Genomic DNA, 24,964 nt, shown 5'->3' with positions numbered 1-24,964 from the left:
GCAACATATAGTGTCTGCTCTGTGTATTCTATAATAAATTCTTAACTCTCACTTTACTTTTCTGTTCGAATAAACTACAAGTGTTTAAAAGAAATTGCGGTAGACATGCACCACTTTATACTGTATTGGAAAACACTTAGGCCTGACACATTAATATTTTGCATGAGAAAGGTGAGTTGGAAACGTCCTTGTCTTCTAGGCCCCAGTAACCACCTGTTAGATTGCTATGATTGGTTGTATCCAATGGTGTCCATGTGTGAGCAGAATGGATTTCCACTTGCACTTTGACTTCATTTTCTTCTCCACACCCCCGCTTTACCCCAACCCTACTCTGTAACCCCCAAAAAAACTATTTTAGAGATTTGGAAAACTTGGGAGATTTGAAGGGAGGCATGAAGACTACAGGAGGGAGGTGAGGAAGAAGAACTCCACTTGTACAGTACTGAGTTTCACCCAATAACGTGTTGCACATTGAGCTTTGAAAATATCTGGAAAAGTACTGAATATGGCAGCAAAGACTACTGACTGGGAATGTTGATGCAAGCATATTACGCCAATACTCTTATCACCTTCTCTAGCTTCCAGTACATTTCCTAGCCCAATTCAAAGTGCTGGCTTTGGCATTTAAAGTCCTTCATGGCTTGGGACCTCAGTATTTGAAGGATCACCTCTTCTTGTATTTTCCTGGCCATGCTTTCAGATCATTGAGGGAAGTCCTCTTCTGATTGCCCCTGCCAACTGCTGAGAAATGACATTCTCAGTGGTGGCCCCTTGTCTATGGAACACCCTGCTGAAGAAAAATTCATCAGGTACCTATGTTAATGTCTTTCCAATGGCAGACACACTCTTTGTTGTGGTCCCATGCTTTTAAAATCTCTTAATTCCTTTTTTTAAAAAACTTTGTTTTTCATAGTATTTTAATGTTGTTTTTGTTCCTTGATATTTTAAGGCTCTGCTGCTTGTTAAGGGTTTCAGCTCCTTTTTTAATAGTTTAGTTGTTGCTTTTGCACAGTGTTAATATCCCCCCCTTTTGTACCACACCAAGAGAACATTAGCTATTGGATGCCTAATAAGTTTAATAGGTAACTAAGCAAAAATATGCAGTCAACAAAGTGAGAGAACTTGCAACCAGGTTGCTTTCATTCTTTCTTTCAGGATAGTCTCTTGTATATCCAGACATGAAATCTCTTAACATATATACAGTACAGACATGAAGTACATCAAATTATCCAGACTTTTTTTTTTCTTATTATGAGGATTATCATAAAATCCCATTTTAGAATGGAGAAGAGGCCCATAACATAGCAAAAACAACAACCATATTTTATAAAGAAGGCTGCTGTTTCAAAAATAAACATTTGGGGTGGTGAAAATTGGGTTGTGTAAACAAGAAATGGGATATATTTCAGATTAGACATTTTGCATAGAAGTATTACTAGCAAGGACTTTTTGCAAGCTCCACTGGTGTGGTTTTGTGTCCAAAATACTAATTCTAAGATCAATGCTGATTTACACTCTTTTCTTCATTATTTTTTGTAAGAAAGGGCCCATAAAATGTACTTAAAGCTTGCAATTAATTGGCCAACCACTGCTGCAAAAAGTGATTGTTATATGTATATATTTTAATTGTACTGCATTCATTCACACGCATGGGTGTAACTGCAAAAGCACACTAACAAAGAAGAGTAGTGATAAGTAAACAAACCTGCAGTTTACATGTCTGGTTATATTTCATCTGTAGCTGTTATACTGATAGTAGGAGCCCAGATGTCCCCCCCCCCTCCAAAAAGCATTTACTCAAAGAAATGTCAGTATGGTGTAGCATTTGAGCAGTACTCCACAAAGGCAATACTCTAGAAATAGCCCTTGATATGGTTTCTACGGGATATGTAGAATACATTACTTTTTCCACTAACATCAGTACAGGTAAAGTGTATGTGCCAATGCATGTATGTTAAGTTAATGTATATGTCTGTTTTGCCTTGTTCACATATAATGGTAGCAAACTAGCCCAAGTGGTTTCCTCATGCACAAATAACAAGAGGTTCCTCCCACCCCTAAACCCATGTTGGAAAAGATGTTTCGTGTGATACACAGGCTATGCTTCTAATGACTCTGAACCACTTCTTGTTGACAGATTCTGACCGACCTCCTGTACTTTTTCCTTCTGTGGCCTTTGAGATGTTTCTCTTATAGGCTTAAAATTCTAGTGCCCCAAAGTGCTGGAAGAAGCCTTTTCCCACTCATCTATCATTCCCTCCTTGATTTCACACCCACTAAAACATGTTCATGTTTTTCCTGCCTTTTTAGTTTTGGGAAACTTTCCATCTAAATTATTTGGAGAAAGCTAAGGCATTCAGTGCATATGTTTGAAGATCTCTCTCTTTCCTTTTCCTTTCTCCTTTTCCTTCTATTGCCAGATGTTTTATGCCTTGCATATATCTCTAAATTGTTCTCTGGCTATTTTGAAATACAAAAGTCTAAGATATATATATATGCATGCATGACATTTCTGGTAGCATAGTCAAAATAAATCAGCATTTGAATTTCTTAACCAGCTGATTGAAATCAAGTAGCATATGGCCTCTCCCACCCCACACACTGTGTAGCTCCTAATATCAGTGAGATGGTACAGACTAAGTGGAACTTTTCTCAGAGAAAGATGTACATTTTAATTTACTACCATTTCATACAGCAACCATTCATTTACTACCTTGCTGCAGTACTGCAACAACCATTAATGCTCTATGCCAACCTTACACCATGCTGCACTTGCATTGTTTGTATTATATGGTGGAAAGAAAAATGCAGATTGCTGGTTAAAATAAAGGTGGAAACTTTCTTGGAAAACTGTGTCGCAGTATCCAGTGGCAAAGGTGTTCAGTCCCCATGGCGGTTTCATTCGTTGTTGTTATTACTAATATGTATTATAAGGAAGACGGAAACATACTGGTTTGGATACGTTTTATAGCTTTCCTAATTTCCCTGCATTGCATACCGTAATAGTGTTTGTTTTGTCCTATTTCCTTTGTGGCAATGTATCTTTAAAGTGTGCACATTAGTTTCTATGCTAGGGTAAAATGAGCTCACTATCTTTTTTTAGGTTTCTGCTAAACAGTTTTTTTAAAAAAGTAAGCTGTTTCATGCTGTCTGTTCTCTTGACTTGCTCAGATTTGCAAGTCAATCTTCATCTTCCATTTGACAGAATCCACATATCAAAACCATGCCTATGTAATTATCACTTTTCATAATGAGCATATAACGCCCCACACATTCAGCGCTATTGTTTTTTTCATTAGAAAACAATCTTCATGCATTCAGTGGCAAATGGAGTAAATGGGTAACTAGAGAAGCCTTTGTACGCTGGAATGTAGTCATCATGCTTCTTCAATGTCGCAGAGGCCAAAATACTCTTTATGTTGCACTTTCTACCTTTACCACAAGGTGGAAGTAGGTTTCAGACTGACCATTCTGCCATTAGGGAAAGGCAGCAATAACCCCAAGGCAATATTACTGTTTTTTTAAAATAAAACTTGGTCAGATGTACAGGGAGGTAGCTTATGTTTTTAGTCTCTGAATTACCAACATGTGACAAGCAAAAATTCAACAGGTACAGTGTCCAACATGTTTAACTTCTGCCTGCTATACAGCTGAACACTTCATGCATGAAGACAGGAGGAAAAGTAGGGTCTGAGTAGCTTATGGAAATGTTTACTAAATAAAACTACATCACATTTCTATCTCCATAGTCACATTTCAAGTAGAGAACACTGAGACTCATAAAAAGGGAGGAGGGATTCAATAATTAACCCTACACAGGACGTAAAGGTAAAGAGGCCCCTGACCATCAGGTCCAGTCTTGTCCGACTCTGGGGTTGCGGCACTCATCTCTCTCTATAGGCTGAGGGAGCCGGCGTTTGTCCGCAGACAGCTTCCGGGTCATGTGGCCAGCATGACAATGCTGCTTATGGTGAACCAGAGCAGCGCACAGAAACGCCGTTTACCTTCCCGCCGGAGCGGTCCCTATTTATCTTCTTGCACTTTGATGTGCTTTCAAACTGCTAGGTGGGCAGGAGCTGGGACTGAGCAACGGGAGCTCACCCCATTGCAGGGATTCGAACCGCCAACCTTCTGATCAGCAAGCCCTAGACCCTGTGGTTTAACCCACAGCGCCACCTGGGTCCCTTATAAATGTCAAAATACAGCTTTGCTAATTCAGGATGGTGCTACATTGTTCATAGGGAAAAAATGGAAATTACTGCTCAACTGTAAACAGCAAAACAGATTATCCTGACTGATAGCATTATTAAATCCAGGGTTGTTGTTTTTTTGTAAGATGTGTAACAGGCAAAAATTCACCTGGCTCAGTACCCCCTAGCATGTTATATCTCTGCTTGCTAATACAACTGTTGCATACACAGGACTTCCATCTGAGTACAGTACATATGGGAATAAAGTTAGTATCTGGATTTGTTGCAAGGCCTGCTCCCTGTCTTCCTGCTATGTGACCCATTAATGCTGAAAAGTAGCTATTTTAGTTTGGGGGCCTTTTGTGTTAGAAATAACAACCTCCCAGGGCACACGGCAGGTAAGCAGCATTGTACAGTGTGGGCTGTAGATCATTAATGACACGTTTGAGTGGTTTCACCTAGAAGTGATAGGCACTAAGAAGTGGTGTTCTGTCATTTTTCTTCTTCTAGAGTAGCCCTATAGTAGATTATTTCTCAGTATGAGAGCGTGTGTGCATGTGTGTGCCTGCCAATTTAGGATTGCACTTGAAGCAACTGATGAACAAGTCTGGTCCACGAAAACGGACCCCATAATAAATTTGTTAAGTCTTTAAGATGCTACAATAGTGTTTTTGCTGTAGCAAACAAGAACTTCTCTTCCTCTAGAAATTGTTTTCTGCTATCAGCTAATTTTTAAAATAAAGCAGAGTGAATTTGCTAAGGATTCTTTAGAATAACAAGGTTGGAATATAGCATTGCAAGTATTTCTAAATTCCTATAATTTATACTAAGTTCTGTAAGGTTCATAGCTGTCAGTTTTCAATGCCCCAGCAATGAAAAGCAATACTTTTAAATGTGCAGGTCCTTGTTCATTGCCAAGAGTTGCCATAGGTATGATGATAGTGTAAACTGTAACATAGTTCCCTAATGTCAATCCTTATTCTTAGTTTAGCATGACCTATTTTTCTTCAAATCAGGCCAGGGCTAAGGAGTGAATTAGACTTAGCATGCTAATGCACAAAGTACCTGAACACACCATAATTCTTAAAGAGGTAATGGTGGTGAATAAGTCATCTCTTTAAAAAGGCGGTGGTATGCATAAATCTTGACATGGAATAGCAAATGGCTATTAGGGTGCACCAACTGGATATTGCAATGTGCTTTCCTGTTGTTTTTTAAAAAAAAGAAAATTAAATTTAAAGAAAAAGGAGGAAATGCTGAAATATACCACTTCCTTAATTTTGGTAGAACCACTGTTTCCTGTCTATAGGCTGCAATAGTACACACACAGACACACCACTGCCACCAAATATACAGATATGTCATTGAGTGTGGCTGAAAAAAATCTTGAGTTGGAAGGGACTGTCTGATGCCACCTGCTGACAGTGTCGTAAAAGCCCCTTGCAAAAGCAAAAGTGGAGAAATAATAGGAAAGGAGGTACTGCCATTTCATAACCATCCTAAGTTGAATGACAAGTATCTTGAAGGGTGCTGAAGCACGACTCAAGTCCACATTCACCCTTGAATCTCACTGGCTGACTTTACTTATCAGCCTAGCTGACCTCACAAGTTTGTTGTGAGCATAAAAATGAGAAGTCATGCATACTGGCTTGAGGTTCTTCAAAGAAAGGTGGTTTGCAAATGTAATAAATAAAGCTGTGCATGTCCTCTGAAACCTGCTCCCTTAATTCCAGATGTTTGAGGCAGAATGCCCTTTTATTTTGTGAAGACAACTTCCTGCAGAGTTCAGCCATATCAGCATGGGGGGGGGGGGAGAACGACCCAAGGCCCAGCTATTTTGCAGCAGACCCCTGGATCTCCTTGTGGTAAAGGTCATAACATCTGCTTTGCATGTAGAAGATCTCAGGTTCAGTTACCTGCATTTCAAGGTAGTACTGACCCCTGGAGAGCATCTGCCAGTCTGTGTAGACAATGTTGATCTAGATAATGGGTAGGCAAACTAAGGTCTGGGGGCCGGATCTAGCCCAATCGCCTTCTAAATCCGGCTCGCAGACGGTCCGGGAATCAGCGTGTTTTTACATGAGCAGAGTATGTCCTTTTATCTAAAATGCATTTCTGGGTTATTTGTGGGGCCTACCTGGTGTTTTGAGTAGAATGTGTGCTTTTATTTAAAATGCATCTCTGGGTTATTTGTGGGGCATAGGAATTTGTTCTTTTTTCTTCTTCAAAATGTAGTCCGGCCCCCCACAAGGTCTGAGGGACAGTGGACCAGCCCCCTGCTGAAAAAGTTTGCTGACTTTTTCAGCAGGGGGCTGGTCCACTGTCCCTCAGACCTTGGGGGGGACGGACGGACTATATTTTGAAAAAAATATGAACGGATTCCTATGCCCCACAAATAACCCAGAGATGCATTTTAAATAAAAGGACACATTCTACTCATCTAAAAACATGCTGATTCCCGGACCGTCCACGGGCTGGATTGAAAAGACGATTGAGCCACATCCGGCACCCGGGCCTTAGTTTGGGGACCCCTGATCTAGATGAATCAAAGCTTCCTGTGCTCCTATATTGTTCCCACCCCAATAAATTTAGCATATAGAGCCCCTGGGTCTACTGTAATGTACAGTGCTTGCGAGACTGCAGCCACCTCTCATCTGAATGTGCCAGAGGCATCCCGACACATCCTGGGTGGCTCATCTTGTTTTGCTACCTGAGGCAAAATGGGAAGGTGCAGCCTCTCGCCACTGCCGCCCTGTCCTGAAGCCTCACTTACTACCGGGTTGCACAGCTGCTGTTTCCGGCAAGATCTCCTTAGACTTCTGCAAGATCTCACCGGAAGCCAACACCACTTCTCTGGCGATAGGGACGAGTGGGGCACCCATGGGGGCAAGAGCCCTGTGGGATTCTGCCACCTGAGGTGGCTGCGTCAGCTGCCTCACGGACGTGCTGGCCCTGCTGCATATGTGCATTCACATCTCTGAATTGTCAACCCCCCCATCCTGATTAAGTACTTAGCAATGCCCCTGCACAGCAATTAGCCAAGGTACATAAAAAAGAACCTGCTGGGAATCTTTCTGGCACCTTGAGGCCTTTGCTGTTACCTAACTTCTTGCGGGCGGAAGGAAAATGTTACATTTAGAAAAGGAGGAATTTGAGAAGGAAGTGCCGAAAAGGTTTTCAGCAAAACTTCTTTTAGCATAGACTTTTTTTAAAAAAAAAAAGAGAGAGAGATGAAAAGAGGCGTGTTCTTTGTAGTTTTGCAAGATAGACTCATTAACCCCATGAAAGGAACTCCCCGATGTTAGGTTGTTATTATTATTATTTAACTTTCTAGTTTTCGAATGACTGAAGATTTGGGGCAGCCTTTTTTCTGAGCCCTTGGGGTCCAAAGGAAGTAATTTAAAGGTGGAGACCTTTTCATTCCGAATCTGCAGCTAGACAGAGCCATGCAGAGGAGGAGGAGGAGGAGGACCAGGCGGGTGTCCTGCCCCCTCCCTAAAAAAAAACCAACATGACCACGCCCCTATTTTAAGGCGCCCCAAGACTTGCCCTTTCCGCCTTGGGGACGTCGCCACCTGCTCCATCAGGTGGCTCGAGCGTAAAGGCGCGCGAAGGGACCCCGAAACTGCCGCCTCGCGGGGCGGCTCCATCCTGGACGCCCGCGAGCCTGAGAAGGTTCAAGGACTCGCCAATCCCTGCGCCGCCTGCAGGCCGGAGTCCGTCCCTCCAGCCCGGCCAGGAAGGAAGTAAGGAAGGAAGGCGAGCGAGTGAGGCGGCGGCGGTGGGCGGGCCAGAAGCAGCGAACCGGCGGACGGGGAGGCAGGCGCTGGAGCGGCTCCTCCGCCTCGCCAGCCCCACAATCCCCGCCCCGGGCCCGCGGAATAAGAGCGCGGGGCGGGGCGGCCGGCTTCTCCTCTCTGGTTCTCTCGCCGTCGCAGCGTCGCGGGCGGCCGGAACGCGGCCCCTCAGGTCCGGGCACACTGGAAGGCAGGTAGGCGAGCAAGCGAGGGGGCGCCGCCGCTGCGGCAAACGGGGAGCAAGAAGAGTAAGGTCGGGGTGGGCTGCGTTGAGGAGAGGCCGGCTGTGGATGCGCCAAGAAGGCGCGCCCTTTGCACCTTGGAAGAGCCCCGGGAGCAGAGCCGGGGAGAAACTAAGGGCTGGGTGAGGCTCCGGCGAGAGCCGTGCCCGCGAGGCGAGGAGGTGTAGCGGCCGAGGAGGCGCGCGCGCGCCCGGCGACCGAGGTGCAGCGCACCGCCTGTGTGTGTATCTGCGGGCGCGCGCGCGCTTGTAAACATTTGGGTTGTGTGTACGTTTGTCTCCCTTCGTTACACTCGGCGGGATTCTGGCGGTCCGCGTCGTGGGTGCGATGTAGCTCTCCTAGCCCAAGTATGAAAAGCCTTCGTGCTTTTATGAATATTGTTTCCAATGGTGCTTGTGTGCGCCTATAAGTAGATAATACATCTGCATTTATGAAGTGTGTGTGTTGTTGTTTTTTCCTCAAGTGCCGGTCTGAAAAATCCTATTCCAGGTTGTGTAGGTTATATACATTTATGTTAAGTGTGTCTGTACGGACTGACCATAAATCATGTGCATATGGCTTTTTTTATATGGCATGTGCTAAAAAAAATGTCAGCCTTGCAACACATGCGCTAGGTTTTAGAACACGCACTCTCTTATCTAGCTTCTGGGTAGTAGGATTTTTATTTATTTATTTATTTATTTTAAAAAAACTGCTAAAGTATGCCAGTGGTTATGTAGTATTGTGTGGCTTCTCTTAAGACTATTGTACTTAGATGGGCGCAGTATTTTGCAATTATATATGCAGTAAGATGTTGTCTAGGTTGTGCAATATACAGTATGCCAGACTTACAGATGCAATCCATGTGTGTTTGTTTATTTCAGTGGGGCATGAGGATCTTTGATCTTGCGCTGCTCTCTGTGCTTTGCGTAGGGGGAGTCATGTACTATTTTTTTTCCATTGCAAGAAAATGCCAAACATTTCTACACAATGGCAAGCCTTTGTAGATATCAACGTTGTTTAGTTACACCCCACACTCTCTGTGTTTCCCAAGGTCTTGCAGAAAGAAATGGCAAAGCATTAAAACAAAGCAGGTGCCGCCCCACTGCCTGTTCTTCTGCAAGTTTAATTTCAGCGAATAAGGTGACCGAAAGGAGTTGCCTGCTGCTGTGCAGCCTCTGCCTCTCAGTCTGCTGAAATGCATCTCTTGTCATCGCTGAGCTAGAGTACTGAAGCTGTGCCAAGGAATAGTGCTGAAACGTAGTTTGTGTGCTGTCTCCCTCCCTCTGAGCGTGCTTCAATGACTCTCCTTGGTACTGCTGCTTTGACTCATTGTCCATAAAAGGAAGTAGCACTATGGAGAGCTCTTGGCAGCCACTGATTCCTCTGCATGAGACAGACTGGAATCTTTTTGACCCCGTTCTCATGGAGCCTGATCTTCACTATTGTATACCGTTTTCACTGCATCTCTGTTCTGCAGAAGCTCCCTCATGTTGGTGACCAGGAGCCACACATGGCAAAAGAGAGGTTGCAGCTTCAAAGAAAGTTAAAGGTTAACACCTTTATTCAACAGCAATGATAAACCATGGTGGTTGCCATAGTACAAAATATTTTCAGATTATACAACTATTATGTATTTCTAGCAGAGGTACCCTGTGCTGCCGCCTTAAGCTACCTATATTTATGCATATTTTGAAACTCCAGAAACCTCTGTTCTAAAGCATCATCAGTAATGTATACCTACAACACGACTAGAAATGTGAAGGCCTGGGGAAACCCATGGGAAAACTGATTCACCCCCCCCCAAAAAAAGCCCTTTGTTTTGCTTTGTTTTTATGAAAAAATGAGTTATGAAGTATTTTATTTTAGAACTATGAACAAAATATTTAATAACAGCTTTTAATAGCTCCTGCCAACCTAGCAGTTCAAAAACACGTCAAAGTGCAAGTAGATAAATAGGTACCGCTCCGGCGGGAAGGTAAATGCCGTTTCCGTGCGCTGCTCTGGTTTGCCAGAAATGGCTTTGTCATGCTGGCCATATGACCCGGAAGCTGTACGCCGGCTCCCTCGGCCAATAACCCAAGATGAGCGCCGCAACCCCAGAGTCGGTCATGAATGGACCTAATGGTCAGGGGTCCCTTTGCCTTTTATTATATTTAGTACTCTCCCCCCAAAAAGAATTCTAAACTGTAAGCAGAAGACTTATGTAAGACTGTGTACAGTATCATATTCTTACAATTCCAGTATACTAAGAACAGGCAAGTCCTGAGTTGTACTTTGAGAGTTCAGCTCTCAAATGCAAGACGAAGATGCATTTCTGCCTCTTGAAGGGCACAGCCATTGTCACAGCAGAGGGAAGAAAGATCCAGTACCTTATTTGCTTTTGGACTCGGCCTTGTTGGCATAGTTACCGGTAGTAGATCATTTTCTTTCCTTCTGACTAGGCCTCAAAGTACTGGGAGTGGCAGAAAGTACAGAGCAAAATAATTTTGTTGCAACTCAATTCATGCTGCTACAAATCTGTTGGATCCAAGATTTAAAGGCAGAATGTTAAGTGTTTATGGCTTCTACATTTGACTGGATTACAAAACAGGCAGTACACCTGGGGCTTGGTGTCGGAAAGGTGCTTTGAAATGTTGCAGAGCACAGAACATCTTCAGGTGTTTGGTCAAGGAGTCTGGGATTCTGCCAAGCATATTCCTCCTGCAACTAGAGACAAGGCTTTTGCACAACACAGCCTCTGAGTCTTCATGTTTATTACCTATTTCAGATCCCTCCATTTTTTGTAGCATGTAAAATAAGCTGGCCTATGTTTGAAAAGCGACGCGGCTGGCGGTTCGAATCCCTGCGACGGGTGAGCTCCCGTTGCTCAGTCCCAGCACCTGACAACCTAGCAGTTTGAAAGCATGAAGTGCAAGTAGATAAATAGGTACCGCTCCGGTGGGCAGGTAAACAGTGTTTCTGTGCACTGCTCTGGTTGCCAGAAGCGGCTTTGTCATGCTGGCCACATGACCCGGAAGCTGTATGCCGGCTCCCTCGGCCATAAAGCGAGATGAATGCCACAACCCCAAAGTCGTCCGTGACTGGACCTAATGGTCAGGGGTCCCTTTACCTTTACCTATGTTTGAAAATGCACCAAATCAAAAAATAAACTGACATGTTGAAAGAGCAGAAGCATGTTTCAATCTGGGCAAATCTTCCATTGTTGGAAGCCCGTGATTAATATGATAACAAATAAGAAGAAAGAGAACTGATAGTGATAGCTTAGAAAAAGAGACTGATTAAATTTCATATGCCCTGTTTCTCCGAAAATAAGACGTAGCCATAAAATAAGCCGTAGCAGTATTTTTAAACGTTCAAGGAATATAAGCCATACCCTGAAAATAAGACATAGTGATAAGCGCAGCAGCAATGCCGGCCGCGGCAGGAGGAGGAAAAAAATAAGACACCCCCTGAAAATAAGCCATAGTGGCTTTTTTGAGGAAAAATAATATAAGACGGTGTCTTATTTTCGGAGAAACACGGTAGTACTCAATTCGTTTGTCCTCCACCCCCTTTTTCTCAGCTCTTTATATGGAAATGGATGGTTTATGTCCGCTTGACACGGTGGAGAACTGGAGGTGATACGTATAATAATTCTCCAATAAATACCATTATTATTTGTTTTGGTTGTGTTTGGATGTTGATGGTTTCTGTTTTTGCCTGTTCCTCATAAACAGGCAAAACCAAAGATGTTAGGCTCCTTACAGTTTGGCAGTAGCTTGTAGCTACATTTCTAACAAAAACTTTAAAAAACAAATTCAATTTGTAATTATTGTCTAAATAAACTGTACTGCTAGTATATCAGACATGAAAATTATATGGTAAAGCGAGTTATGCGTAATACAGTTTATGTTCCCAAAGTAACAAATTGACTTTCAGTATGTAAAGGGTGCTTTAAAAAAGGGAATATTGCATGTTTTCAAACCCCCCCCCCACCCTCCAAAAAGTTCATTTTTCTACAGCTACAAAGTTTCCAGAAATTTTGCATCTCGAAACATAACCCACTTGGATGCAGAAATCCTGAGTTCTCTTCAGGCCCAGAAGCTCTGTATAGAACTAGCAAAATCCAAAGACTGCCTTGAGCATTATGTTTATTATGTTTGTGGGGAGTGTAGTGTATTGTGTCATCTTCACTATCTCATCTGCAATATATTTGTGCACATTTTTGGAGCACCCATGAAGCAAAATTTTTTATCATAGAATCATAGAGTTGGAAGGGTCATGTAGTCTAACCCCCTGCAATGCAGGAAACTCAGCTAAATCATCCATGGCAGATGGTCATCAGTGTACAAAGACAATTTGATTTGCAAGTTGCATTAGTCCTCTTCTGGTAACTAATGTATGAAGGGGCTTCTGAGAACATGCTGGCTGACCCTTCGTACTAGACACTGGCACCAATCCAGAGGTGACCCGACGAGGGAATATAGGGCTCCACTGTTGTATATTTACTGAGTTTTTATACCAGCCTTCCTCCAGAAGGAGCCCAGTTAAATAATTTAACATTCAGCAACCTCAAAGGCTGCTAAAAAACTTCAGGTACTCAATGCCTGGGTGGATTAAAACATTTTGAGATTCACTAGAAAGGGAGTTCCATAATCAGGGTGCTGCAGAAAAAGCCATGCTGTAGGTCTCCTCCCCTGCCCTTTCTAGGTACTGTCCATTTGTGGCACCACTATATGAATCTACTGTGTTAATGGGTGAGTGTTCCTATCTCAGTGAAGGGAGCCCTGCGCATATAACACCCATGTGCACACCCACACCCTGCTTCAGAATGACACTGATTGTAGAAGTCTGCATCTATGGAGTGGAGTTAGCTGGTGCAATCTTGGAAGCCCCTCTGTGCATTTTAAATGCACAGGTGCTAAATGACTCAAGAGGTTTAATCTGTGTGATTATGGTGGTTAAGTGTGCATTTCGTCAAAAGAAACACTGCAAGCCCCAGTTGTGAAAAACTATCACAGTTAAAAGAAACAGCCAGAGTTGTTATGCTGCAGGTCTGATTTGAAAAGGGCTATTTATAGTCTTTTGTTATATGTGCCAGAGTTTGTCCAGGGTGCTTAATGCAGCCAGAATGATATATCCTGTGTACACAGATCCATGCAAATATCTAATCAAATATAGGCAAGTGGTTCTGCTTGGCAAATCCCAGAAAACGCAAACGTGCGCATGTATGACGTATAAAGCTTTCAGTCATTGGGTTTGAATGTAGCTGCATGCTGCAAGCATTAGGAAACATCTGTTGTTTAGGGATAGTAGTGGTGAGGGACTAAGGCTGGCCAAAATGATTTCTCAATGAACCAGTTTAAATAATCACCTGTGTGAGAAACATAATTGTTCCATGTATATTTTTCATGGCAAATACAATGAGAAAAAATTGTTTCTGTTGCTTTTCTCACCAGTATGGACAAGTTGCAGTATTTAGAGGAGATAATTCCATCATAACTTGAGAGTATGTAAACAAGGAATTCCATGATGTTTTCAATCACATCCTCATGTCTGATAGTCTTGGGTCATTCACAGGTCACTGTGCTTCTTGATAGAACTGTGGACCAGGGGTGCTGACAACCTTCCTGTTCTCAAGATCCTTGGCTTTCACACTGTGTTCCATGGTATGATACAGCATAGATTCTGCTCTAAGGAGATGGCCAGTGACAGAAAAATGACTGCCCATGCAACAGTTTTGGGGGACTTCAGTGACTGCTATCCCTTCAAAGCCAAAGCATGAGTGCCCTAGATTCACGGATAGATATGTATGTTGTGTGTCCTGGAAGCTTCTGGAGCAGTTGATGACATGTGAAATCCCAGCCCACTTCTTGTCCTGGCTGGTGCTTCCTTTTCAATCTCTTGGGAGAGAGCTCATAGTCAAGAAAGTTGTTTTCAGTTGTATGGGCTACAGGAGAGCAACAAAAAGCTATTCGTCTGTAGTGAGTAGTGCCAAGGTGAGAGCAAGGTTATCAATAATAATCTGTCTTCTACCCCATCCCCAACACTTCTTCAGTCACCTGCCAACATGAGGTCCTCTTTGTTTATATACATCTCTGTGCTCACAAGTGTTTCTCTGTGTGGTATGTGTGCATAATTTTGCTGTCATATATAGTTATGCAAAATTTCATCCTGTCTGTCTATTAGATATGCCACATACATACATTGTACACAAATACCACCTGCACATGCAATACATGTAGAACACTCTTGGTGTCAGCTGTCATGCCAAATACCAAAGATCTCTGTATAAAAACGGGTCATACATCCAACACATGGAAATCAAGTGTCCTTCCAGTATTGTTTGTACAGTAAAGCAGGAGAAAATGAGCAAATATTACAAAAGCTTGTCAGTATGAGTGGGAGTTCTACAGCAGTAGTGATGTAAAAAAACTTCCCTAATACCCAATAGCGACATCACACCTTTCCATTGTTGGGAACTATGTTCAAGGTCAGAATGAAAGCAAAGGATGCAGTGTTTTAAAACATCAATGAAATGTAGGAGGCAATTGTAGCAGGTAACAGTCACTATAGGATGCGGGTGGCGCTGTGGGTTAAACCACAGAGCCTAGGGCTTGCCTATCAGAAGGTCTGTGGTTCGAATCACCATGAGCTCCCGTTGCTCGGTCCCAGCTCCTGCCCACCTAGCAGTTCTAAAGCACGTCAAAGTGCAAGTAGATAAATAGGTACCACTACAGTGGGAAGGTAAACGGTGTTTCCGTGTGCTGCTCTGGTTCGCCAGAAGCAGCTTTGTTATGCTGGCCACATGACCTGGAAGCTGTACGCTGGCTCCCTCGGCCAATAACCCAAGATGAGCGTCGCAACCCCCGAGTCGGTCACAACTGGACCTAATGGTCAGGGGTCCCTTTACCTTTACCTTAACAGTCACTATAAACAACACAATTAATAGGTAAACAGTTTCTGAACAGGTAAATTAAAATCCTGTCTCAATTCAAGTAACTAAGTTGACAAATTGGCTTTTCCTCTGCCTTCAATCAGGCCTCCATGAAAGACTTTTAACAGAATGCATCCCCTGTGACAAAAGTCATGGGGGAAGTGCAGGTGTTCTATGTGATTCCTGTCACATGTAACACACTATGTGTGGCCCATGGATGTGTAATATTGGCATGTCAGTGACCCACAGCCTGGACAGGTGTGCCAACGCTATATGTGTGTGGATCAGCACTCATGGTAGCTACATTCAGCATTAGAAATTCACTAGGCGCCAGGCACATTTTGCACTTGGCTATCAGACACTTGTAACCAAGTGAAGATGCCCAGATGCCAGTATGGTACCTGACTTCTCCACCATCTGGAGGTGCATGCCTGGGGATCCTTGGATCTTGACTGTTTTCACACACTAGCAACATATCCTGGAGAATTCTATCCGCCATATTTTATCTGAACAATCAGAATGAATTTCAGGAACTAAAAAGTCGTATGGAAAAATATGACTTCCAAGCCATCTGGCCCAAAAACGGAAAATAGGCATTCTGTTTTGGTGACTGTAAACCTGGTTGAAGGAGCCTTTTGGTGGTGAGTCTGTGTCCTTCCAGATGCTGTTTGACTCCAGCTCCCATCATTCTTGGCCACTGACGATTCCAGCTGGGGTTAATGGGAGTTGGAGTCCAGCATCGTCTGAAAGGCCGCTCTGGTTTGTATGAAATGCAGCACAATCCTGTGCTCGCTTACTCAGACGATGCTGGACTTCAGTGGGACTTAGTCCTAGGTAAATGCTTATATAGAATTGTGGCTTACATTTTTAAAAATCTGGAAACTATTTTTGCCTTAACCTTCCCTCGGGGTTCAGGGTAATCTTCTATAGTGTATCTTTCATGAAAGCACTTTTTGTATAGGGAGTGTATATCTTCCAAGTCCTGTGAAAGCCAGTATGCTTACTCTCATGTAACTGTGGTATAAAACAAAATGCCGCTTATTCCTTTTGACCCTTGCTCAGAATAAACACACACCATAAAAATCCTTCCCAAACTGCCAAGGCCCTTGAGAGTGGCATAGTTATGTCCTTGTTCTCCCGACACAGGGCATTGATGGTTATAATCAATGGACAATTCTCCGCTGACATTTGAAATTGCAGTGGAGCAGAAGGTATTCTCAGTATATACGACCCAAGCTCCAGTTTTCCTGGAATATATTACCGTAGGAAGACAGTGCAAAATCTAGGAAGGGGCTTTTTCTATTTGGTACCTGCAGCGGATTTATTTTCATCCATGCTGTGCACATGTTCTGTGTTCCCAGTCACATTATTTATTTATAGTGGTACCTCTACTTACGAATAACTCTACTTACGAATGTTTCTACTTACGAATGGAGCTCTGTCCACCATCTTGGATGCGGTTTAGATAGGATTTTTTCTACTTACGAATTTTTAGATAGGGTTGCTTCGACTTACGAATTTTTTCTCCCAATGCATTCCTATGGGATTCAACTTACAATTTTTTTCAACTTACGAATGTGCGTTCGGAACACATTAAATTCGTAAGTAGAGGTACCACTGTATTTTATTTGAAGGGGGGGGGGACACCCAAGAAACATTAAAACCAAAGATAACAACAGCAATAAAACAAAAACCTAAAATGTTAGTCTAGATATTTATATGCATATATAAATGTTGAATTCTGCCCATCCCACTTAAAAGGATGAGCACAACAAGAGGCCATAGACATAATGAGTTAACTCTCCAACTTAAGGGCCAAAGACTTGGATAAATAACAGTGTTTTTGCCTGGCATCTAAAGACAGACCATGATGGTGTCTGGGAAGAGCATATTCCATAAGTGGAGGCCACCACTGAAAAGTCCATTCAGTTGCATTATTACTACAACATTTGCAGCTTCCATAACAATACAGTTGTACCTTCACTTACGTATCCCTCTGGATACGTAAACTTTGGGATGCAAACATGGCAAGCCTGGAAGTATTTTCCCGGGTTTCGCCACATGCGCATGCACAGAAGTGCTCTACGTGCCACACGCATGTGCAGAAGCGGTCCTCCAGTTGCTAATTTATTGGAATGTGGCTGGACCTCTGGAACGGATCCTGTTTGCAACTGGAGGTACCACTGTACAGTATTTGAAACTCGCTTTCAAGGTTTCCCATTTTTCGTTTTGACAATATATTATGTATTGTATAATAATGTTCATGGGCATATGTTTAGATGTGATGTGCCTCTTTTTACAGCTTGAAAAAGATAAACCAGATGGCTAAAATGTGTATTTTGTTGGTATGAAATTCTACATTTTGAAATTTACTTAAAGCTATAAAAGTTGTGGGTTTTAGTTCTAGAAATTGATATCTTGCTTCCTTTTCTTGGAATCCTAGACCTAAATACTTAAAGTAAAAATGAGTCCATGAAAGATCAACAAAATGTGTTTCCAAGTAACTGTGAGTAGGATTGAGAAAGAAGTCACAAATATAGATCTTTCAGAGTATATTTTCTTTTGATTGGTGTGTGTATAAAGCAAGCTGCTAAATGACTGGAAAATGTTTGGAAGACTCTATCATTGTTTGCCACTTGATTTGACATCCATATACCTGTAGTAGATTTAGTGCAAATAACTTTCAAAGACGCCTTCCTATTCACCTGAAGCTTTTTTTCGTGTCAAGTACTAGATAGATGCAATCAAGGTTGCTGATTCTCTTGGGGTCAGGCAGCTAGCTGTCTGTGAGCATTTCACAGTGAACACAGATTATGGATCACATACTCTTAATCTACTTTTGGAAGGTTTGTGTGAGGACATGCTGACTTTCTTCTCTCTCTAAACCTGATGTTAAAAAGGTAATGTTCACTGAGAGGTGGACTTTTTGCATAAATAAGCAGTCCCACTGAAAGTAATGAGAAATGTACATGATTGTAGTTAGATTACTTTCGTAGCTTTTCACTTGGCATGTACCAGCTGCTTCAGTGGTTCTTGAATAGGAGATGTACAAGGTCAGACCAGCTTCAGAGGAAGCTGTTCTCACTGAGGTCTACAGAGGAGGAAGGTCAATATACCTTCTAGAAAAGTAGCTGCTTATTAATGTGTGTGTATGTCTTCAAATAAAACTTAGTGATATTTTGACCTTCACATCCACCAGTTCAGCTTCTGAACTGGGAGCATGCGAAAACTTAAGATCTGCTACGGTATTTTGCTAGTAGTCTCTGGTTCTACATCTTTCAGACATCCAAGTTGGGCTTAGTCAGAATGCCTTCAGCTAATCTGTTGTGTGGCCTCAGTACCAGGCAAGACGTGGGAATTGTGTTCACTGTACTCTTATTTATTGTGTGCAGTATACAGTCATACCTCGGTTTAAGTACGCTTCAGTTTGAGTACTTTCAGTTTAAGTACTCTGCGGACCCGCCTGGAACGGATTAATCCACTTTCCATTACTTTCAATGGGAAAGTTTGCTTCAGGTTAAGTATGCTTCAGGTTAAGTACAGACTTTCGGAACCAATTATGTACTTAAACCAAGGTACCACTGTATAACGTTTGCATATTCATGGGGTTCTGCAGTGGTTATTGTGTCTGGCTTCACATTGTAGACAGGCCACAGTTCCCATTTTGGGAACGGAACCTGAGAGCTAAACAAGGTCTTCAGGGCTACAGGGCAGGTTCATGACAAAAGTGGGACTTGAATCCAAGTCCAACTCTCTTACAATGCATGGCCTTACTCTGGCTGTGGAATCTTCTGCCCATGAAAATCTAAAGCATGGGTGGGGAACTTTTTCTTTCCTTTGGGGACTGGGTGCTGGAAGAGGGCAGGGCCAATGACAAAAGTGGGCAGGGCAGGCCACCCCTTCTTTCTGCCACCCCTTTCTCCCTCTTCCTTGCTTGTTTAGGGGAGGGATGGATCGCCCTTGCCTCACACATTCCTTTTACCACTTAACCCATTGGGACTCTCTTTTCCCTCCGCCCACACCACCCGGTTTCCCTTTTCCTTGCCAGAAGTCTAAAATTGTTTGCTTGCAGTCAGCTCCCCGCCTTGTTTTATTGCTCTGCCTGTTTTCGCTTCCTCCCTCCCCTCTGTCTTCTCCCCCCCTCCCCCCTAGGTTTCCCCCACCAACATGAAGCTGCAGGTTTTCCACCCCAGTCTAAAGTCTTTGGAACTTGGGATCACTTGCAAAATGGCGGCCCCCAAGAAACGAATCTCTATGTCACTCTGTGCGTTGCAACACACTAATCAAACTGCTTTTTGTTTTTGTCTTTCCAGGCTAGCCGATTCATATTTAAAATGGAAGTTGACATTAATGGGGAGTCCAGGTCTATCTTAGCTACTCTCCCATTGCCTATTGCTGATGTGAGTGCCACGGGCAAGGCCGAGTCCGAGAAACCTCGCTGCTCCAGCACCCCATGTTCGCCGATGCGCCAGACTGTTTCAGGCTATCAGATCCTCCACATGGATTCTAACTACTTGGTTGGCTTCACGACAGGGGAGGAGTTGCTGAAATTAGCTCAGAAGTGCACTGTGGGGGAGGAGAAAAAAGTCGAAGCGGTAGTGCCTACCTTGCGTTCCAAACAGCTCGATTCAGGACTTTCCCGCTCCTCCCGGGTGTGTAAAGCCAGAAGCAGGTACTACCAGCCTTACGAGATCCCGGCGGTCAATGGCCGGAGAAGGCGGCGGATGCCCAGCTCAGGGGATAAATGCACCAAGCCACTACCTTATGAACCCTACAAGGCTTTTCACGGTCCTTTGCCTCTTTGCCTTTTCAAGGGTAAAAGGGCTCACTCTAAATCCCTAGACTACCTCAATCTGGACAGAATGAACATCAAGGAACCAGCCGACACAGACGTACTTCAGTATCAGCTCCAACACCTCACCCTAAGAGGGGACCGTATGTTTGCTCAGAACAACACATGAAGATAAATTGCCCTTGGCTCATCTTTGCATCAAAAAGCTCTTTACAGGGTGGACAAGCCATGCATGGGGTTCTTGGCTGCAGCAGCAAAGTGTTACCAGACCGCTGTTTGTATGAGTAAGATTATGAAGATGGCATGGGGTGGAAATCACGTGGAAGTAACTACTTGGAAATTCTGTATGCAGATATCTTTAGAACAGTATAACAAAACAGGAGGTTTTGCACATGGATACCTGGACTTGTGACGATATAAATTCAGAAATAGGTATACTATGACTTCTGTTTCTAACTGGACTCGCTGTAAGAAATTACTCATGGATAAGCACTGAAATACACTCTTACTTAATACTAAGCATATGTGTGTAAATGTAATGACTTTTGCATCATAGGAAAAATACGTTTGAGTAAGCCCATGTGCTCTTTAAAAGAATCCAGTCTACACTTGCCGTAACTGGTTTTGCACTGGGAACAAAGCAAAAAAAAAAATCAATGATGAAATTAAGCCTGAGTACTTAAGTTACTACAACTTTTTTAAAAAAATGTAATTGAATTACTTTTCAAGTTTCAAATTGGTTTCATTGTATTTAAAACAAAAACAAACTTCAACTGTTTTGGAGGAAAATGGAATATTGGAAGGCAAACATTAACTAATTTTAATTTAGTTTGGTTTGTTTCTTTTTAAAAAAAGTTGTCTTCACACCTACATGAGGATCTTTATGTTGTGTATATACATCGTGAACAGCTGCACCTGGATCTGTAGTATACAAATACTAGTTTAGATTCTAGAACTACCATATTACATTATTATCGTTGCGGGGAGGGTCTTGCTAGACCACATTTTAGCACTGCACCTGAACATTCCAGTTTATTTACAGCACTGAATACTACTTTTTAAACCTTGATTTGGGATTTGGGTTTGTTTGTTTGTTTGTTTGTTTTTTTAAAAAAAGCCTTGAAGGCTTTTACTGGATTATGAATCATGTCGAATGCACTGATTTAAAATGTTTCTTTGCAAAATCATGTCAAAAGAAATCCTAATTTATCTTGGCTTAACCATAGCATTTAAAAATAATTGATAATTTTGTTTGTTAGTCTCTTTAGGATGTGCAGTTGTACAACCATTTTAATGTTTTTGATCTGTAAGTTATTTAGAAGTGAAAGCTTCAATTTTGAAGAAATGGGCTGTGAAACAAAATCATTAAATAATAATAATAATAATAATACTGGTAATTCCTGGCACAGTTCTGACTTTTCTGAGTAGAAAGACAGGGTTATTTGTCTTTTGGGAAGAATTGGAGAAGGGAGCACATGCTTTGGAAACTAGGCTTTGTCTCATACTTGACACCTTTCCCCCACAGTTATGTCGAACCTGCAGAATCTGTCAAAAGATTTTGTTTAACTTTGAGGGAGCGCTAGTAATTATTACAACTTGCACCGTTATATTGTAGTGAAGAATGATTTCTTAAGAAACGATTCCTACATAGCTTTTAGTTTGACCAGAAGAATACCGTCCAATGCCAAAGAGGGTTTTTACACTTATTGGTTAAACATTATTTATTGATTTTACCCTGTGGAACGACATTGTTGACTATGAAATAAAAAGGATGATGTGCATACTTTTATATGGTCCTGGCATGTGTTGTGGCTTTGAGAGTTAGACACTTGGTGATGTGCCTAAAGTGTTAATATTTTTCAGGGTTGTCTGAAATTTACTTCATATATATATATATATATATATATATATATATATATATATATATCAAAAAGCATTTGGGTTGCTTAGGCTTGATATGAAGCAAAGGCATAGAATTCTAACTGCATATTTATACCATTAGAAAATGGTGTGGCAACACTCCCTTCCCCCACCACCCAACATTGTAATAACAAGAAATGCGGCAAACTGTGTTTGTGTACAGCTCACTTCACTCTGCTGTTTCCCTCCCTTGGTGATATTGTACATGGGAGGGTTTTCATGAAGATGAGCTGCAGACTTTCTTGTCTTCACCTCACCTTGTTACTGTGCAAAATGGATAACTCCGAAAGGAGCCCATTGCGGTCATGTGCAAAGTGGTCTTCTTTTGGCAAAGAAATAGACAATTCTAGCTGTGTTGCCCTGCTAGAGATACCGGTAGGAAGGTCTTTGCTGTCCCAGCTGACTTCACTTTAGATCTCCACTAAAGGAGCTGGTTACCCCTTCAGACCTTCATGAAACATATGGAGGTCAGAAAGCTGGGCCAAGGTAGATGGAGGGGTGATTGATGGAGTGACATTGGGGGCAGGACCCAGAAACATGGTCCTCCTCCATTTATTAGCTCTCCGCCCAGGAGGACTAACATGTGAGTGGAGCTTCAGTCATGTTCCTATTGGCAAAACCTGAGCATTGCTAGACTCTGAAGTAATTTTAACTACCAAATAATATCTTCACACGATTTTAAATCGGTCCGTTATTTCAAAATTCACCTATTCTAGATATCCTGCAAGAAACATTGGTTAGGAAAGAGATGCTCTCGGGGATTTGACAGAACCCTGATTCAAAGCAATCTATTATTATATGAGCTATTGTAATTCTTTGCAGCAGTCAAGTTAAATCAGGAATTGCTATTCAGGCTCACACTAGGAATTCCTCTACAGCTGCCACACTGTTCCCGTTCTTTTTATTGTTTGTTTAATTCTAATACAATTAAAGGCTTGTCTCACTGGTGAAAGAAAAACATGCAGATATTTGGGTCCTTGAAATAATGTCTCCGTATAGAAGGGATGCTTCTTCCATCTGGTTGAGCATTTCCCCCCTTTTTGCACGTCATGTGCGACACAGTTCTTTCTGTGTTTATTGGGAAGTCAGTCCCACTGAGTTCAGTGAAGTTTATTCCCCATACAAGTGTGCACAGGGCAGGGATGACCTTCTAGATGTGTTGGACTCCCATCATCTCTGATTATCGGCCTTGCCAGCTGGGGCTAGTAGAAAGGCACCACTGGATAGGGTTTTTGACTTCACTGTAGTGAAGAGTTTAATGCGCCCTGTATACTTTAGACTCATGCATCCCAATCCAGTGAAAGAATCCTTCAAGTGAAAACAGGTTTTCCATCACAGATCTTCCATCTTAAGGGGTTCAAAGGATGCTGGAAGGAAATCCCTTCATGTAAATTCTGTGGGGAGGGTGGCGTGTGTGCTAGAAGACAGTTGTGCTGTTACCTGGCAGTGACAATTAACTATTACATGGGGAAGGGAGGAAGTAGGCGGTTCATCTCCCTCCTGACCATCCAACAGGTGATCAGTGCTGCTGTAGTGAACAGCTTTCATCACCTGTTGGGTGACGAACAAATAGGTTCAATAGCCTCAGCTGTGGATCTCATAACAGGCAAATAGACTGCAGTTGTAGCTGCATATGACAAATCTGCAGCCGTTAAATGTAGACAAGCTAAATTTATTTTAGGACTGGGTAGAAGACTTTTTAAGTTTTCACAGCAAAATAAAAAAATTTCCTTCAGTAGCACCTTAAAGACCAACTAAGTTTATATTTTGGTATGAGCTTTCGTGTGCATGCACACTTCTTCAGATACCTGAAGGAAGTGTGCATGCACACGAAAGCTCATACCAAAATATAAACTTAGTTGGTCTTTAAGGTGCTACTGAAGGAAATTTTTTTATTTTGCTTCGACTCAGACCAACACGGCTACCTACCTGTAAGTTTTCACAGCCATCTCTGCATATTTTTGGATCTCGACGCTACCCAAAGAAAAGAAGTCACTTTCTTAATTCGTTTGAGGGCTTTCTGTTACCTCCAAGCCTGCTTTTGTTCTTTGCAATCCATAACTTCAAATATGTCAATGCATGTTTATTCTCCTTTGAGGTTCCGTGTATCATCTTAGCAGCAGCTAGGAATTTGTGCAAGAGATCCACTGCTAGATGAAAGCGTGGCAGGCTGCCAAATCTCAGCTCCTCTACAATTTATGCAAAGCCTGCAATCCTAAGCTCATTTACTGGGAAGTTTGTTCCATTGACATGAGAGCCTTCCATGGAAATGTAGGGAGAGACTGTGGTGTAAAATATGCTCCTCAAAGACTATTGCAAAGCCAATTAAGTTCAGAATTTCCAATCAGAGAAGAAAAACTTTAATCCAGTGTTCAGGCCTTTGAATTTAATATAAATCTGGAAACGGTCAGTTTTGTATACGTTTATTCTTATATTTGTTATGTCCCATTTCCACATTAATTTGATTAATAAACAACAACCCCCATAGCTCTGCTTTAATTTAATTTCTGTATGTTTCTGTATGCCATTGTAAACTTTTATAACAGTATTTTCCAAAATGCCCATGTTTTTTGTTGTTGTTTAATTGCATTTGGGAGTGTTTATTGAGCTAAGAACTGTACTGCAAATTTTGGAGAGGTACAGAATCCAAACGGTATTGGTTTTCCAACCTGTGTACGAGTCCTGGAGGTAAGAATTAGGTCAGCTTGTTTGTGGACTAAACTGAATTCTCCTTAACTCTTATATTGAATGCAAATAATGAAACCTGAATCTATGTCTCTTGGGTTAGATTTCAGCATGGATTTGAGGATGTGGATAAACAATTATATGTGGAGTGTGGATATCAGGAGACGGAGCCTTTATCAAGTGTTAGCAGGTATGAAAAAGAAAACGTGCAAAATATTAAGGGTCACCGGGTGCTCAGTCAAAGAACAAGTGTAGCTAACATCCTCAATCTCTATGCATTATTTGTGAAAGTAAACCTTGCGCTAACCGTTTGAGCACTTCTATAGCTAATAGTTACCAACCCAGTAATGTGCTTGATGACAATCTGACATATATGAGCAATTACAGTACCTGCTCCCACCCCTCTGTTTTCTGTTGAATCTTAACTACTAGATTCTGAC

General features: G+C 42.3%; 1 protein-coding gene across 2 annotated transcripts; it reads left to right on the top strand.

Annotated features, from left to right (window-relative positions):
* Positions 1-7,981: 7,981 nt before the first annotated feature.
* MACIR (macrophage immunometabolism regulator) lies at positions 7,982-21,705 on the top strand. Of its 2 annotated transcripts, none has more exons than XM_035100200.2 (2): positions 7,982-8,181; positions 19,441-21,705. In XM_035100200.2, exon 2 carries the CDS (start codon positions 19,462-19,464, stop codon positions 20,086-20,088), a length of 627 nt encoding a protein of 208 aa, XP_034956091.1. In that variant the 5' UTR covers positions 7,982-8,181; positions 19,441-19,461; the 3' UTR covers positions 20,089-21,705. The 2 variants fall into 2 exon arrangements, with proteins under 2 accessions (XP_034956091.1, XP_060136153.1); XM_060280170.1 differs by lacking the exon at positions 7,982-8,181 and adding an exon at positions 8,217-8,576.
* The last annotated feature ends 3,259 nt before the right edge of the window (positions 21,706-24,964 follow it).

Source organism: Zootoca vivipara, chromosome 11 (assembly GCF_963506605.1).
Source record: "Zootoca vivipara chromosome 11, rZooViv1.1, whole genome shotgun sequence".
NCBI classification, from domain to species: domain Eukaryota; kingdom Metazoa; phylum Chordata; class Lepidosauria; order Squamata; family Lacertidae; genus Zootoca; species Zootoca vivipara.
The sequence above is the reverse complement of the archived record's forward strand: the minus strand, read 5'-3'. Positions and strand labels throughout refer to the sequence as shown.